The 18,064-nt window shown below is 37.2% G+C and overlaps 1 protein-coding gene and 1 pseudogene across 1 annotated transcript; one reads left to right on the top strand and one right to left on the bottom strand.

Annotated features, from left to right (window-relative positions):
* Nucleotides 1–1,933: 1,933 nt before the first annotated feature.
* Nucleotides 1,934–6,428, bottom strand: LOC148909600 (scavenger receptor cysteine-rich type 1 protein M130-like). The gene is made up of 6 exons (XM_089034202.1): nt 6,420–6,428; nt 5,662–5,745; nt 5,558–5,589; nt 4,823–5,110; nt 3,968–4,237; nt 1,934–2,333 (listed from the first exon to the last, which is right to left on the bottom strand). Exons 1-6 carry the CDS (start codon nt 6,426–6,428, stop codon nt 1,934–1,936), a joined length of 1,083 nt encoding a protein of 360 aa, XP_088890328.1.
* Nucleotides 6,429–10,332: 3,904 nt separating this feature from the next.
* Nucleotides 10,333–11,728, top strand: LOC148909599 (uncharacterized; annotated as a pseudogene).
* The last annotated feature ends 6,336 nt before the right edge of the window (nt 11,729–18,064 follow it).

The raw sequence follows: 18,064 nt of genomic DNA, 5'->3' as shown, positions 1-18,064 counted from the left end.
ATCCCAGTTAGTATGACATACTGTTCAGTCTGATGCAACGCTTCCCCCTCCATTCTGGGAACATTTTCCTCTGCAAGACCAATATCAGGTGATCTCGCACACGCACTTCCGGTTAAAATTAATCAGTCAGAAACATTTTTGTTGCATCGCCAAAAGTTCCATGATGGCTTCAAAATGGAGTCATATTTCGAGTTAACTACCAAACAGGATAAGCGGAAATTAAAAAAAAAAATTATTTCCTAAAAATTCAGTCTAGTCCATTCTTGGTACCTGATAATCAATTTAAATACAGAAACATCAGTCTCAGGTCCCGTTTGTATGAAGGGTGGATAGCGCTATCCGACAGATAAATCTTATCCAGTGGATAAATGCATTGGATAACGTACAGCATCGACTTATCCACTGGTTAAGGATTTATTTGTCGGATACAACCGGGCCCAGGATTCAGAATTTTGCGGCTTAAGTACAATAAAAATTGATTTAATTTTTTTTCGGATGCAATCTTGCTTAATTCCCTGATAATTTTAATAAAGTGGACATGTTGTAGGACGTCTGTTAATCACTCATCATCATCAACTAGAGTCAATATTCGCGACAAGCAAACTTGACTACCTCCATGTAACAAATAAGTGAATTTAAGGAACAGTATTTTTTATTGTAATTTTAAGTTCTGAAAAGACTTTTTTTAAATCAGAAAGCTGAAAAAGCTTGTCAACGGTCGTATTCGTAAAAATAGACCAAAGCCATCAAAAATTGATTATCATATCAAACACAGAAAGTGGCAGCGATATAAGAGTCATGCTGAGAGTTATGTACGTAGAGTTACTGAGATTAGATAAGTTGTTTACTATTATAAGCTGTTTAACAACAGCCTAACTAAAATGCACTCTACAAGATAACCATTACTCGCACGCAAAGTTTGAACGTAACGAAGAGCCTTTGTATAAATAAGGAATATAGGGGAAGGTGTAATTATAATATTTTAGCTAAGAACTATGTTAACAACGCTTGTTGATTATAATAGTAGCAAAATATTGACTAGCTGAGCCTGTCTGGGCACCTGATCCCAATATTCTAAATTCCGGTTTGTTAGGCTTCCCAAGAGCCTCTAACATTACAAAAAACAGGGAAGCACGAGTCCACGCTCTTAGTCTTCTAGTTTATTTGTTATTTAGTCCACGAACGATTTAGAGGCCTTTAATGGGAAAAACAAAGCTATTTTATTAGAGATTAAAGAACTTTGTAACTGTGAAGCATGTGAAGTTTAGTATGAATGTTTGTTTAACTGATTAACTGAATGTAGGTAACCTGTAATTCAGTGTTTACCCTATGATATGTTATCGAATAAACACATTATTATTAAATTACTTTAGTATAATATAAATACCAACTTACTTTTGACCCACATGGTTGTTTAAACAATAATACTGAAACCATAATAAAACCAAATGCATGACACCAGCATCATATTGGTGAGTATTGCAGCCCGAGCCAACGTTTCCCCATCCACTGTTAGAACAGCTTGGACGAGAGGATTCTGAACCTGTACATGCCATGCCATTCAGCCATACTTTACCCGCCCCTCGTCCATACCGCCAGGTTCCTAGAGCTTTTGTGAAACCAAGCTGGCGACATGCAACCTTCGCTTCTTCCATGTACCAGCCATCATGACGCACTCTTCCCCATTGACATGTTGAAAAAAACCCCGAGACATATATGGAAGACCCTATCTTAGTAGTTTTTCTTAAATTCAGATTATTTACATTTTTGAAGGTTCAGATGAAAGAGTGTAAAACGAAATTTCGAAAAGAACAATTACTCAAAGCAAACTAAAACTACAAAATAGTAGAAAAAACAATCAGATATGCTATTGCCTTTTATAAACTTACTCTATGAATGTAAGAGCACGGTTTATTTATTTTTTGGGGGTAGGTTATGTAAATTGCAAAATATGTTTGATACTGAAAATGACAAGCACGTAGTTTTCAAACCATAGTAAGGCGCTTGTTTCTTCGGTAGTGCTTTTGAAACACTTGTTGTAACATTCATTTCCACCATTACAAAAGCGCACGACACCAGCATCATCTGCGTGGCTATTGCAGTAAGAGGAGACCTGTCCCCATCCATTGTGAGAACAGCTTCCAAGTGAGGCCTCTGAGCCTGAACATCCCATGCCGTTCAACCATACTTTACCCGTTCCTCTTCCATCGTACCAAGGACCTAAAGTTTTACTAAAACCAAGTTGACGACATGCTACCTTGACATCGGGCATATTCCAGCTACCATCACACACTGTTCCCCATTGACTCTGCTGACATATCTCCACAATATTCCTACATGGATAAGGCTATAATAGTTCTTCTACTATGTTTGCCTCTCTTTTAAACTTTTCAGTTTGATGAGCGTCAAGCAAAGGGAAAGTTGTGATGAAGTGTATTTAAATGTAAACATTGATTCACAGCTACGTCTAATCATATAAATCTAAACTTAGAAACAGGGCAAACGAGAACTTAAAAATTATTTCCTTGAGTGCCGTCAACTTGCTTTACGTTGTTACAATGGACCAGGGACAGGTAAAATATGACTGTGCAAAACTGGATCCTGGTATCGTGTGCCGTTTTAAATTACTAATAGTCTGTGTTGTGACGCAGCTGAAAAACAATGGAATGTGTGCGATATTGATTGTTGATTAATGGAGGATTCTTAAGGCAAATAAGTCTACATCTAACATACATGATGGCATAAATTTGCCAGCCATATAAGAAATTTTAAAGAAATATGACAACTACAGTTGTTTTCTATTGTTTAGATTGATCGAAATATTAAAAGATAAATAATGATGAATGGTACAATATTTATATTGTTATTTTTTCTTCTTCTTAAAATCGAATTATTATAGTTTTTGTTTTGTATGCCATTTATAAGTCGATAGTATTTTTCGTAATATTATTCCCTGATTGAGTTTTTAAAGTCTTTTAAGACTTGTAAAACGCCAGTTAGATTATTTCAGAAGTTTGGCCGGAATTACTTCATAATTAACATGATTAGTATATGTTAATACTGTATTATCTATAAAACTCTTAAAAGTTTTGAGAAAGTCTTTGATTTGTCGATTTGTCGGACGAAACCACTTTTCATAGAAAGTAAAAATACACGATTGTTCGCTAAAAAACACACCTGAATTCTTAAACAATAAGTCTAGATTCATCTTTGACTACATAGAACTTTTTTCTGTTGCTGGTATTACATTTATGCGCATTTGTGAGTAGTTTTGCTTTGAAATGAAGCGTGATCCCCGTGATGTTATTATTATTCTTTTCTCGCTGGGTTGCTGGTGTTCTTTCTTCCTGTGGCGGCCTTCTTGCAACTAGGTGAATATATATATATATACCTAACCATAAGAATTCTGCAACTTTACATATATATCTTTTGTTTTTCTAATGTTTCGGCTCTGAGAACAAAAGACATATATATATCTGAAGTTACATAATTTTTTTGGTTAGGTATATATATATACACACACACACACACACACACACACACACATACATAAACATATATTATATTTTATATTAGTTTTATATATTTCTTAAGGACTAGTGCACGTGCGTATTTTAAACGAGTATGTGAAATGCTCCTAGCGTTATTTGGATAAATAAACTATTATTATTATTCATTATTATATGTACACGGACGTTCGTACGTACATCCCATGCTGTACAGCAATACAGCACCAATACCCGTCCCCTTCCCCAAACCCAAGATCCTACAGTTTTAGTAAGACTAAGTTGACGACATGCGACTTTGGCTTCCTCTATGCCCCAGCCATGATGACATATATATTTAATATCAAACAACGAGATGAATGACCCCTTTCAAACAACAATATAGTACAAGATAATACAGGATTTAACAGTGGCAAAAGTTAGATTAAAATATCTGCTAGCTTTACGCCGTTTGCTCACACCTTTTAAAAGATACAACACCAGCATCAGTTGTGTGATCGCACCAAGATGCAACGTTTCCCCATCCATTGTGAGTACAGCTTCCAAGTGAGGTCTCTGAGCCTGAACATAGCATGTTCTGCAGCCATATTCTACCCGTCCCATGTCCCCAAGCCCAATGTCCTACAGTTTTGGTAAAACCAAGTTGACGACAAGCAACCTTGGCATCTGGCATACCCCAGTCACCATGACATACTGTTCCCCATTGACCCTGGTAATACACCTCTACCACACTTAGCACGTATCAAAGATTGGGGTAGACATTTTGAAAACAAAAGATTCATGTCCATAGATCCAATATCCTACAGTTTTGGTAAAACCAAGGTGACGGCATGCGACCTTGATTTCCTCTATGCCCCAGCCATGATGACATATATTTTATATTTACCATCAAACAACTAGATGCATGACAATAATATAATACAAAATGAAGCATATTGAAAATATCTTTTAGATTTTCAGGTTCCGGTGTTTAAATAGTTCACCTGTATATAAGGAAAGCAGCATAAAATAAATAAATAAATAAATAAATAAATAAATAAATAAATAAATAAATAAATATACAAAAAATAAAATATAAATAAATAAATAAATAAATAAATAAATAAATAAATAAATAAATAAATAAATAAAAAATAAATTAAATAAATAAATAAATAAACAAATAAATAAATAAATAAACAAATTAAATAAATAAATAAAAAAAAAACAACAACAACAAAAACAAAAAACAATAAAATAAATTGCACTTCACAGCTTGAATCCGCAAGTCAAATTTAAGGTAATTGAAGTTAGTTTCTTGAACTATCTGCTAGTACTTTGCCATTTGCTCACTCCTTCTAAACGATACAACACCAGCATCCCTAGTGTGATCGCAGTAAGATGCAACACTTCCCCATCCATTGTGAGAACAGCTTCCAAGTGAGAACTCTGAGCCTGAACAACCCATGCCGTTCAACCATACTTTACCCGTCCCATGTCCCCAACCCCAATGTCCTACAGTTTTGGTAAAACCAAGTTGACGACAAGCAACCTTGGCATCTGGCATACCCCAGCCACCATGACATACTGTTCCCCATTGACCCTGGTGATGCACCTCTACTACACTTAGCACGTATCAAAGATTGGGGTAGACATTTTGAAAACAAAAGATTCCACATATGGTCAGATCCGATTAAATAATACAATAGACAGAGACTAGCGCGGGATATTCGAAATACAATAGAAATTTCTTGAACTGGAAATTTGAATACCGCGGTTCGCTTAACCTGAATGTTCGGAAAAACTTCGGAAAGGATCCAAACTTATACTGTGGAGGTATAGGTGATAAACGTTTGTCACATTACAAATCATTGTGGGGCCGAGGGAAAGGACTTGTCGTGGCCTCTCAGGAACGCTACTATTAGCAACGGAATAAATAAAACTTCACTAATCTGGCTGTTTAGTGAAGAATCACAAAAACACATTTAATAAACTAAAGTAATTTCCACACAGTATTACTGATTTGCAGGCTAAGAAGGAAGAATGATTTTCGACTACTTAGTAGTACTTACCATCGTTGATAAGGATGAAGTAGAAGATTTTCCTGGTAAAGACAATTTAAAGTATTTAAAAAGACATCAATTTATGAGTCATATTGTCATTCGCTTAACCTTACCCTATCGATTATTTGAAGATGACTCTGAAGGAAGCTTGATAGTTCCTCCAGGAAATCTTTAAGTTGGGCATCATTAACAGTGATCTGTGTGTTAATATATAAAACGTGGTTAATTATGTCGCAGACAGGCAGAAAAAAAGTTTTATAAATTCTTACCGCGTAACTCGAAATTATTGTTTGCCATGCCGATAAAATTCCGGGGTCAAACTTAGGTCGTGAACTGAAATCGCGCGAGCTTAAAGCACGTGCATTGCGTCATAACTGACTCAAATCTGATGACTGATGCACGACGAGTAAACAAAGACGGTGGCGCGGCGCGGCGCTCTTGTGTTTTTAAGACTTAATTGTTACCACACAACATTTCTAAACCAAAGATGGACGCATCAGAAGAAACTTTTGAGGTATTGCCAAAAATCTCTGAAAACGACCGCATATTATTGATTGCAATACTACATTTTGCAATGCACTTTCTGTTTCAACATGAAATTTAGATTCGAGACCCTTTTGTATACAATGTGCTGGTAGCATTGAATAGACCACTAATGGTGAGTTAAATTTAAAGGAATCAGTATGTACTAGCAATCACCGATAACATTAACATCCTGAGACAATAATTTAAACAACATACAGGACACCAGCATCATATTGGTGAGTAGCGCAGTTAGAGTCAACGTTTCCCCATCCATTGTGAGTGCAGCTTCCAAGTTAGCCTTCTGAGCCGAAACACCCCATATACTGCAGCCATACTTTATCCTTACCTCGTCCATCGTACCAAGGTCCTACAGTCCAAGGCATGCAACCTTGGCATCCGGCATATCAAAGTTACTATGACATACTGTTCCCCATTGACGCTGTTCCCCATTGATACGCCTCCATGATAACTAGTATCATCAATTGAGGTTTTCTATCAAATTTTGCTCATTATAAATGCGAAGTCTATACATAGTTATTAACCGGGTTAATAACTAACTACATATTGACCTCGCATTTATAATGAGGGTTATAACAAAAATAAAGCCTTGCGAATAACAAAGAAAACCGTGTCAATTGAGAAAGAAATCCATATTCTACCCGTTCCATGTCCATTCCAGCAAGGTCCTAAAGCTTTGGTAAAACCAAGTTGCCGACATGCCACTCTGGCTTCGTTCATATACCAGTTACCAGCACACACTGTTCCCCACTGATCCTAGTGGTACACCTCAACGACACTTTTGGGCAAAATGATAAGAAATGGGAACAACACTCTAAGCCTCTACATCTTAATGCAGCTTTGAGGATCCTTAACAGTAAAGTTGACAAGTGCAAGTGCAAGTGGTTGAAAAGTCATAACAGCTGGTCAAGAGCATGTTGTAGTCGCACTTAGCATAAAGACATCATATTGGAAGTCTAGAATATTGACTTTGATTATGAAGGAACATATGCTTTCTTGTATTACGACTTGCATACATAAGTAAACGACACCAGCATCATCATCGTGATCGCACCATGGCACAATATTCCCCCATCCATTGTGAGTACAGCTTTCTAATTGAGGTCTCCGAACCCAAACACCGCATGTCGTAAAGCCATATTCTATCAGTCTCATGTCCATGGTAGGAATATCCAACAGCTTTGGTAAAACCAAATTGATGGCATGCCAGTACAGCTTCCTAGTGAGGTCTCCGAGCCTGAACACCGCATGTCGTAAAGCTATATTCTACCAGTCCCATGTTCAGGGTAGGAATATCCAACAGCTTTGGTAAAACCAAGTTGACGGCATGCAACCTTGGCATTGTCCATATCCCAGCTACCATGACACACTGTTCCCCATTCACTCCGGTAATAAACCTCCACAGGACCTATATGGATAGCACTGGCTTAGCTCTTCTAGTTCATTTGAGATATTCAAACTTATTAATTAGAGGAATATCAAATATAGTTTTAAAGAAAATATTCGTTTACTACAACTACTAATCACTTAAAAAGAGGACAAACGAGAAATGATACCAAATGATACCACGTACATTCTTATTTGCTTTCTATAGACATTGTAATGCTCTATGAATGTAACAGCAAAATTGTTTTTGATATAGAAGAGTATCTGAATTACAAAATATGTTTCGTCGCAGGATTGAACAATCTTGTTACTTTTGTTATTTTTGAATTGGTGTAGATATATGACGGTTTCAACATAATTTGTTACCACTAACCTGAGGATAAAAACAACTTTTTAACAAGCGAGAGTACTGATTATTGATGGTACGAAAAACAAATGACACCAGCATCATTAGTGTGATCGCAGGCAGACACACTTCCCCATCCGTTGTGAGAACAGCTTCCAAGTGAGGTCTCTGAGCCTGAACATCTCATGTCGTATAGCCATATCTTACCCGTACCTCGTCCATATTCCCAATATGCTATAGTTTTTGAAAATCCAAGTTGTCGGCATGTAACTTTAGCATCTTGCATATCCCAGTAACCATGACATACTGTTCCCATTGACAAATGGGTATCCACAAATGAAAATCTGTCTCATATCTTAACACTCTGCACAGAGTTTCTGGTAAAATCTCAATCAGTTTTACATTGCAATTTGTATTTATCAACTATTAAGTCTAATACTGTGTCATAACGAAAAGGATTCCTAAATGAAGGATCAGACATATATTTTCCGGATTGACATTGGTGATTATTGCAGTGAGAGCCAACGTTTCCCCATCCCCAGTGAGAACAGCTTCCAAGTGATGTCTCTGAGCCTGAACATCCCATGCCGTACAACCATATTTTACCCGTCCCTCGTCCACCGTACCAACGACCTATAGTTTTAGTAAAACCAAGTTGACGACATGCAACCTTGGCATCATTCGTGCCCCAGTTACCATAACACACTGTTCCCCATTGACCCTGGTAATATATACCTTCGCAAGATCAATATTTCATAAAAGAAACTTTTAATGGAATGACTATGAAACAGGAAAAGCGATTTTGAAACATCATTTTTCTAAATATCATTCTTAGTACCTGATGATACATTGTGTATTCAGAATTGTCTCAGGCAAAATCCATTTTGCGAATTACACAAACTTCAACAAATATTGAATACATTTAATATTTACAAATGGTAATTTATATTTTTCTTTTAATGGTTTATAGTTACAGTCATGCCAGGTCAAGCGCGCGCGCACCCCCAAAAGAGTGCATTATATTATTCATTCAATTATATAATTTGTTGAACCACTATTTGTTTAAGAATGCATTCTATTTGAAAATATGTAAACGAATATTCAAAACAAGGGCTGTGAAAGTACATGTACATAATCTTGGTACGTTATTAACGACAAGCGTGGTATCCCTGGCAAAAAATTGTTTGTATTTTTTAAAACTTTGCTGCCCGTGCAATGAAAAAAAATTCTAACCATTTCTTTTGATGCCATCTTGCTTCATTTCTTAATAATTTTTTAAAAACGTGGACTTCTTCTAAAACTTATACTGATCACAGCATTATACGTGACATGCTAAAACAACAAGAAAATGCATCAAATCAACCAGCATCTCATTCTTTGCGGTTAATTGTAACTAGAGTCAACATTTCTGACATGCAGCCTTGCCTACCTCCCTGTAACAAGTCTGGAGCCACAACATAATTTTGCCGAGTTTTAATACAGACTATTTATACGAAAAAGCACACGACACCAGCATCATTAGTGTGATCGCAGCCAGAGTAAACACTTCCCCATCCATTGTGAGTACAGCTTCCAAGTGAGGTCTCTGAACCTGTACACTGCATGTTCCACAGCCATATTCTATCCGTCCCATATCCATTCCACCAAAATCCTAGAGCTTTGGTAAAACCAAGTTGCCGACATGCCACCCTGGCTTCGTCCATGTACCAGTTACCAGTACATACTGTTCCCACTAACCGTGGTTGTACACCTCAACGACACCTATATGAGAACGACACCTCAACGACACCAAATACGATAAGAAATGTAAATAGCACAATGAGCCTGTACCTGGCATCTAATGCAACTTTACTTTATCCGTACCTCACCGATCGTGCGAAACTCAGCTTTATTTTTGTGTACCATGTACCAGTCATTATAACATACTGTTTATTATTTACAATTGTGGTACACCTTGACAAGACTTTTATTGACAAACAAATTTTAGTTACTTTTTCAATTTAGGTTTTTTTCAGCAAAATACGTTTTAGATCGAAAAATACTGTATTAAATTTCAAAGGGATGAATCGCTCAAACCCATTTTTAATCAAATGATTTTAAACTACAAAACGGGACAATGAACAATTTTTAAATCATTTTAATTTTTGCGCATGACTTCACTTGCATCGATTTCGTTACAAAATAACTTATAGCTTTATTAAAATAAAATTACAAATTTTGTGTTTATGGCAGTCTATATAAATACCAATGTATAGAAATTGTTGTAGTTTGGTTGTAGAATAGGTTGTAGTTTTCAAACCGTAATACGTGCTTTTACAAAAACGTCTGAGATAAAGACTCACAGAGGTGAGTGGCAATATGGAGTATTGTAGGAATCTAAACTACAAAACAGGATAAGCGAGAAATTAAAAAAAATCAAACGAAACTACGGCATATTGACAAATTAAACAAGCTTATAAAACACTAAATAGCCGTTAAGCCTCCTATCAATCCAAAGTGGGTTGTTAATATGTCAAGTAGAGATCTAACCGATAGCGATAAGTCAGTTTTATCCAAAGGATTAAACTTTGCTCCTGCACCACGGAAATTACCCGTTGAGAACTTTATCGTAGAGGTTGAGTCTTCAATATCTAACCTGAGTGCTGAGGCTAAGTCCGAAGTAAGAACTAAGGTAACTAATGTTTTAGCCAACGCAACTGTGCCTGATGATAACATGACTAAAGAAGAAAAAAGATCTATAAAGTCTCTACGTGATGATAAGAGCATCATCGTCTTGAAAGCAGATAAAGGAAATTCTACAGTGGTTATGGATCGCATTGATTAGGATAATAAGATCGAGACCATGTTAAGTGATACAAAGACATACCAATTGCTACCTTCTGATCCAGCTAAGTCTTGCGAGAAGAAGATGAAAAATCTACTCGCCACCATGAAAGGAAGGTTTACTGACAAGATATACAGAACAGTATGTACTACAGATGGATTAACGCCTAGGTTTTATGGTCTACCTAAGATTCACAAGGAAGGCATTCCACTTAGACCTATTGTTAGTCGCATAGGATCACCGACGTACCACTTGTCGAAGTACTTGGTCAGACTTCTTTCCCCATTGGTTGGCAATACGCAACAACACTTGAAGAACAGCAAAGAGTAGGTAGCGATTGCGCAGGACTTGACTGTCAGTAAAGATGAAGAACTAATGTCATTTGATATAGTCTCATTATTTACTTCAATTCCAACTGACATAGCTGTAGCCGCTGCGAACGATAGGCTGAAAAAAGATGCTAGTCTTCCTGAGCGCACTAGTCTTACACCTGTTGATGTTACTGCTTTGTTGTCTTTTTGTCAAAAATTCTACTGAGTTCAGTTTCAAGAGTAAGTACTACAAACAGATACATGGGACTGCTATGGGTTCGCCTATTTCTGTATGTGTGGCTAATTTAGTCATGGAGGTAGTTGAATCCAGGGCGCTTTCAACATTCTTTGCTACGCCACGTGTCTTTAAAAGATACGTCGATGACACTGTTTGCATTATCAAGAAAGACCAGATCAATGTTTTTCATGTTCATTTAAACCAACAAGACCCGCATATTAGGTTTAATATGGAAAGATACTCTGACGCGGGACTTCCGTTTTTAGATACTTTAAATAGAGTGTCTGAAGATGGTGGAATTAAGATTTCAATCTACCGCAAGAAGACGCACACCGACAGATATTTGTCATACGACAGTCATCATCCTTTGAACCACAAAGCAGCTGTAGTTCACACTCTTGCTTATCGTAAAGAAACTCTGCTTAGTGACCAGGATTCAAAAGAGAAGGAGGAGGATCATCTCACAGAGAGTCTAACTCAAAATGGCTACCCTTTGAAATTCATCAAGAAACACTCAATCTTGCGTGCGTAAAAAGCACACAGAGAACGATGAAACGGAAGATCCCAAAGGCTTTGTGGTGTTACCGTATGTGAAAGGAACTACTGAGAAGATCACTAGAATTCTTTCACGCCATAACATCAGATGTTGCATGAGACCAGAAAGAACTCTGCAGAATGTCATATCTAGAAGCAAGTTGGAGTAATTTATTCCATTCCTTGCGATGAATGTAGTATCAAGTACATCGGGGAAACAAGCAGAGCTCTTGGAACTAGGTGCAAAGAACATCAGGCGGCTGTGCGTCTGAACAAGGCAGAAAGACCAGCCTTAGCCCAGCATGCACATGAAACGGGGCACTCAATCCAATGGAATAACATTTCAATCGTTAAAAAAGAACAAAGATGGAACCAAAGAAAGTGGCTGGAAGCATGTGAGATATCACAGCAAAAGAACATTATTTTTAATAGAGACAGTGGCAGGATTTTGCCAGCAAATTACATAAATCTTTTGTGATTTTCAATGCTCGTGCTTTCAGGTTTGTGCGCGCGATTCTTTTGCTCGCGCATATGTACATTACGTTTGATCGCGTAGGTTTTGTTAATATTGTAACGTATTTTAGTTCCTCTGAGGATGACCGTGTCGGTCGAAAGCTAAGGAAAATATAAAATAATTTTTAAAGGTTGATGAGTCAATTTGAGTTTTATTTTAAAAAATCATTTCGCAAACATGTCTAGTCCATTCTTGGTACCTGATAATTAGTTTAAATAAAGAAACACAATTATCTGGTAAAGTTTTTCCATTTTGTCTATATTAGTCATCAGCACCCGTTTGTACGAAGACTTGTTAGCGCTATCCGACGGATAAATCTTATCCAGTGGATAAATGTATTGGCTAACAGCATCGACTTATCCACTGGATAAGGATATATTTGTCGGATAGTGCTATACACCCTTCGGTAAGACCGGCCCCAGAATTCAGAATTCGGCTGCTCCGTGCAATAAAAATTTAAAAAATTGTTTAAGATTTAATTTTTTTTGGGATGAAATCTTGCTTCATTCCTTGATAATTTTAATAATAAGTGGACCTGTTGTAGGACGTCTGTTAATCAACATCTATTCAGTGCTGTCGTGTGACAACCACATAGCTGTCAAATCACTACCAAATCTTATGATGCATAACAAACTAAAACAAACTAGAGTCAACATTCGCGACAAGCAACCTTGACTACTTCCCTGTAGCAAATAAGTGGATTTAACGAACAGAGATTTTTTATTTTTGCGAGTTAGAATACAGACTATTTATCATACAGGAAAACCGGTTAATAGGTTTTTCAAATCCAGTACCAAAACAATGCACACTACCTTTTAATCTGTGAAAACCTGGTTTGGAATTAAAAAAATGACGCACTTCCGTAACAAACTCAAAATTCTTCTATGTTTGCCAACTTTTTAGCCTAACTAAAATGCACTCTACAAGAAAACCATTACTCGCACGCCAAGTTTAAACCGTGACGAAGAGCCTTTGTATGAATAAAGAATATAGGGGAAGGCCTAATTTTAATATTTTGGCAACAATTTTACTACGGAAACAAAGGTAAAATTTGAAATAAAAACGGTTTTATGCACGCGCGTGATTTGCTGATGTAATTTATTGGTATGTCCTCCTATCTCCCCGGCTCTAGACCAATCATAAAGCGAGAAAATTCACAAACTTGGTAAAACAATAAGTTTCTCCAAAGGAACGTGCAACAATAATGTAAATAAGAGAATAGACGATTTTATATGTTATTAGATTTCATTATTGTTGTTGCTGTGCTGTGCTCTGTGCGAAGAATCCTTTCGCTGTTTTTAGTCTTGGGCTGCGAGGTGTTCTTGATGTAGCGCATTGCACGGCGCTAATTTCATAATTTTCATAATTATAGGTATATAAATATCAGAATTTTCAGCTTTTCATATTCAGTTATTAATTTGTTTTCTATTTATTGATTTACATCTTAGGGTTGGGTTTTATTCCTATATTTTTTACGTACTGTAGATAGGAGGTCCACATCAGCTCTTAGCGGTCATTTTAATCTCCTGACCTTATGTTTGCAAATAAAGTATGCATGTATGTAAGTATCGAAACTAACGACACCAACATCAACAGTGTGATCGCAGCTACCAACATTTCCCCATGCCCAGTGAGAACAGCTTCCAAGTGTAGTTTCAGAGCCCAAATATCCCATGCCGGTTAACCATACTTTACCCGTCCCTCGTCCATAGTGCCAATATCCTACAGTTTTGGTAAAACCAAGTTGACGGCATGCAACCTTGGCATCATTGATATCCCAGCCACCATAACATACTGTTCCCCATTGACCCTGGTGTTACACCTCCATGATACCTAGTATAAAATACCGAGAAGTTACATTTTTATTTTGTCAAATTTTTGCGTGTATGGGATATGGAGAGGAAGGGGAGGACTGCAGCACCCCTGATGCGTGTAACAGCTTCTTCGACAATTTTTCGCGCAACACCTACCCAGAATGCAATTCAAGGACAAGGCTGAAGTCAACAAACAAGATGGCGGCGGTAATTGAAGAAGACGAAAATTTGTGAGATGTTGATGAATTGTTAGTTGACCAGAGCCGCTTAGATGATGCAGCACGTCTGAAGTTAATATCGTTCATCAAAGCAAAGCCTTGTCTGTGGTCTCCACATGACAACCAAACAAAAGATGTAAAAAAAACAAGCTTTAAAAGAGGTCGAGGAGGTGTTTCAATTTGAACACAGTTTGTTTTGATTCGTCACACTGCGTCAAATTGTCGTGTGTAACATGTTCAATTCGTAGGAATGTTGCGCGAAAAAACGGCTCGTGTAACATATATTAGCAGTTGGCAACGCGTATCGCGAAAAATCGACGCTGAAAATCTTCGCCTATAACATCACCTTAAATAAAGTTTACTTACTCACTATAAACAAAGCATACTACACCTGCACTTAATTGGTGACTATTGCAACCAGAGCCAACGCTCCCCCATTCTTCCAAATAACGAATCCAGCCATACTTTAACTGTACCTTATCCAAAGTTCGAAAATTCAACAGTTTGTAATGACCCTGGTGGCACATTAGACAACTAGACCTGTACATCAATGATGCACAATTACAAGAGTGTTTGTATCTTAATGAATTCAGATTATTTAACTTCTTGGTTTGAAGACCCTTACATGGGTAAATAATTAGCAATTATTCGCGATTCTTCAAGCGGCGAGGTAAATATTCTCCATATTTACTGAGCCTGAGGCGAATAACTGTTTTAGCATATACCAACTTGTGTACAGAGTAACTTATTTTTATATACAATAATTCAATAAAAACAAACAAACAGAAACTTTTAGTTTGCGTGACAAATTCACGCAAAACTTTTAGCAAAACGTTTAGGCCATACTTCTTTGCCTTTTGAGTATTGATAGGAATGGCATTTACTTTCATTTCTTCAATTTCCTCATCGGAAATTGTAGCAAAACGATTGCCGGCAGATGCATTTTGTTGCCGACTCAATATTCCGAGATTTAGAGGTGAATATCGTACAATATTCACCTCCAATTAACCAATGAGCGCGCGCGTTCTTAGGAAGTACACAAGTTGGTATACGCTAAAGTCGCATATTTCGCGATTTTGTGAATTTGAACGAAATGTTTTGGTAACTGTACATTATCGTCCATCAAACGAAGCTCCGACAGCTTTGGCAAAACCTAGTTGACGACATGTGACCTTGGCATTTGACACATCCCAGTCATCTTGACAGACTTCACTCATTGCCTTTTATGTTCCTTTTTCAATTAGCGTTTTAGTTACTGTATATATTTACCTATACTTGCCTACATTCTTGTCTTAAATTCTATTAGTTTAAAGTTTTCTATTATTCTAAAGGTTTCAATGCCGAAATAACTAAATTTACTTGTTCATTCGATAAATACCAAGCCGTACATTTTATATGATAACACGATCTTCAAAGTTTCTGGTAAAAGCGAACAAATGTAATTGTCGTTTGTCATAACAAGCCGCAAGCCTGTTTTTTTGGCGATAAGCGGAATTGAAATCCGCATACTTGTGGTGGGCGAGGTGTTTGTGCCACAGCAGGGTATCCACCTTAGACCGAAGCAGTGTTTACTTTAAGATTGTATTAGAGTGATTATGTTGCTCTGCTATCCTCTGCCGGTACCTCCATGGTTAACAGCCGATTTTAATGAATTCGATCGCTGTAGATCGTTACTAAATATACTGGACAGCTAATGGAATCTACACGATGCTATTTTGATCATGAAATTGATCTATGTTGTTCGAAATGTGCCGTCGAATGGTCAGCGTTTGGTAATGTACAACATGATTCTCGGCTCAAAGCTCACATTTTCGATCTAGCAGAAAATTCCAGGTAGATTATGGTACAGCAATGTTTCAAGAAGAACCTTTACTTAGTGTTTGATGGTATTGATCCAGGAATTTAGAATATAATTGATGATATACGATCGTATTCTAGGCCAAACGTCTAATAATATAAAATGGCGCGAAAACTGAAGTCTGGCAACAAATTCGATTACGTCCTATTTAGAGATGCTCTTTCTGTCGAATACGTCAAAATTATAGCTATAGAAGATCCTTCACACTCGTGCATGCCAATTTTGAATATATAGCCTCAGCTTTTATGATAAGATGTTCTTTAAATTTGACAATGAATGCTGCATTGTTGCTGCATATGTTCCCGCGCAAATTAGTTATATTTCTGTAATAAATTTTTAATATATAGCTAGAAAATGGAACCCTCTCTCCTTGCTTTCTCAGGCGGCTCGCCCGAAAGCAACAGAATTGCTCAGGTGGCTCGCCCGTAATTCTGTGAGAGGCTACATTTTAAATTTCTATTCGATCGTAGTCTAGTTTTAATTTTTTTTTTGTAGTAGTTAGAAAATGGAACCCTCTCTCTTTGCTTTCTCAGGCGGCTCGCCCGAAAGCAACGGAATTGCTCAGGTGGCTCGCCCGTAATTCTGTGAGAGGCTACATTTTAAATTTCTAATCTCTAATCGTAGTTATAAAACATTTCATAGTTAGAACAAAATGCGAAGAGGTAAAGAGAATAACAGCACTGCTATTTGATCATATTACGCTGCTTTGTATCGAAGTGTTAATCCAATTGACACGATACTAGAATTTGTGGTAGTGATACTGGGAACATGCTGGCACAAATATTCACCAAAAAAACGGCCTTGCGACTTGTTATGTTTATCATTGATTCGGTCTAAAACTGTGAAAAACCTTTTCCCTGCTTACAGAGAATCAAAACTAAAGGGGTCTGAAATCAAGGGACAGAGCCGAGTGTTAATACAGACTATTGAAAAAATGAAAAACACACGACACCAGCATCCCTAGTGTGATCGCAGCCAGACACCTGTCCCCAGCCATTGTGAGAACAGCTTTCAAGTGAGGCCTCTGAGCCTGAGCATCTCATGTTGTACAGCCATATCTTACCCGTCCCTTGTCCGAAGTGCGAAGGTCCTAGAGTCTTGTTAAAACCAAGCTGCCGACACGCAACCTTGGCATCGTTTATATCAAAGACATTATTATAACCACCTTGACACACTGTTCCCCATTGACCACTGTGTCAACTGTTATATGCATAATGTCCTACAGCCGTATTTTACCCGTCCCATGTTCATTGTACCAAGGTCCAAGAGTTTTTAAATTAAACCGCCCTTTGGCGAGCTCGTGGATACTAGTTGCACTTTCCAGAGATTGGGTTCCCTGTGTCCTTATGCTTGTTGACATTCGAAAGTTTCAAAGCTGATTTCGCTCGATTTCATATTTAAGATACTTAATTTAGCTGATAATTTGATTACTCGTCCTTTTATTTTTCTTTTAACACCTTTGTTTAGGTCTGTTATTTTGTTGAGTTTGGAAGCGAATTCTGTGATGAATTGATTGTATGAAGTTACTTCAATTACTGCAAAAGACGACTTCGACTTCGACGGACTTCCATTTGCTAAGTCTTCTGAAAATCAAATTCTAGATTTTTTTCTTATTTTAAAAGTCGGGCCGAGTGCAGTTTAATTCAGAAATCATTCGTATAAGCCTTTTTGGCTAACAAAAAAGCATTGCGTTATGCGTTACTACTTATCTTGACCTTCAAGGGTCACGGCGCTTATGATTGATTTGTTGCCTGAAATTTTCACATGAGACACTTTACTTACACTGTGAACTAAGCGAATATTTTATAGAAATTTGTTTAGAAATACTATTTCATATGACTTCATTCCAGTCTGTAAATTACTGGTTATTTATTGGATCGAATTTCTCGTTAGTTGTCTCGAGCGACATCTATTGAGTAGTTATAATTCA

Source organism: Actinia tenebrosa, unplaced genomic scaffold (assembly GCF_029948245.1).
Source record: "Actinia tenebrosa isolate PJP-AT-01 unplaced genomic scaffold, QUT_ActTen_1.0 PGA_scaffold2__45_contigs__length_23673736, whole genome shotgun sequence".
In the NCBI taxonomy this organism is placed as follows: domain Eukaryota; kingdom Metazoa; phylum Cnidaria; class Anthozoa; order Actiniaria; family Actiniidae; genus Actinia; species Actinia tenebrosa.
The sequence above is the reverse complement of the archived record's forward strand: the minus strand, read 5'-3'. Positions and strand labels throughout refer to the sequence as shown.

Excerpts from the sequence above, each read along its gene's own strand:
- LOC148909600 (XM_089034202.1), bottom strand. Across the intron at positions 5,111-5,557 it reads CTTCATCCTTATCAACGATG|TGTAGTAGAGGTGCATCACC; the intron begins GTAAGTACTACT and ends ATACGTGCTAAG. Across the intron at positions 4,238-4,822 it reads AGGAGTGAGCAAATGGCAAA|TGTGGTAGAGGTGTATTACC; the intron begins GTACTAGCAGAT and ends ATACGTGCTAAG.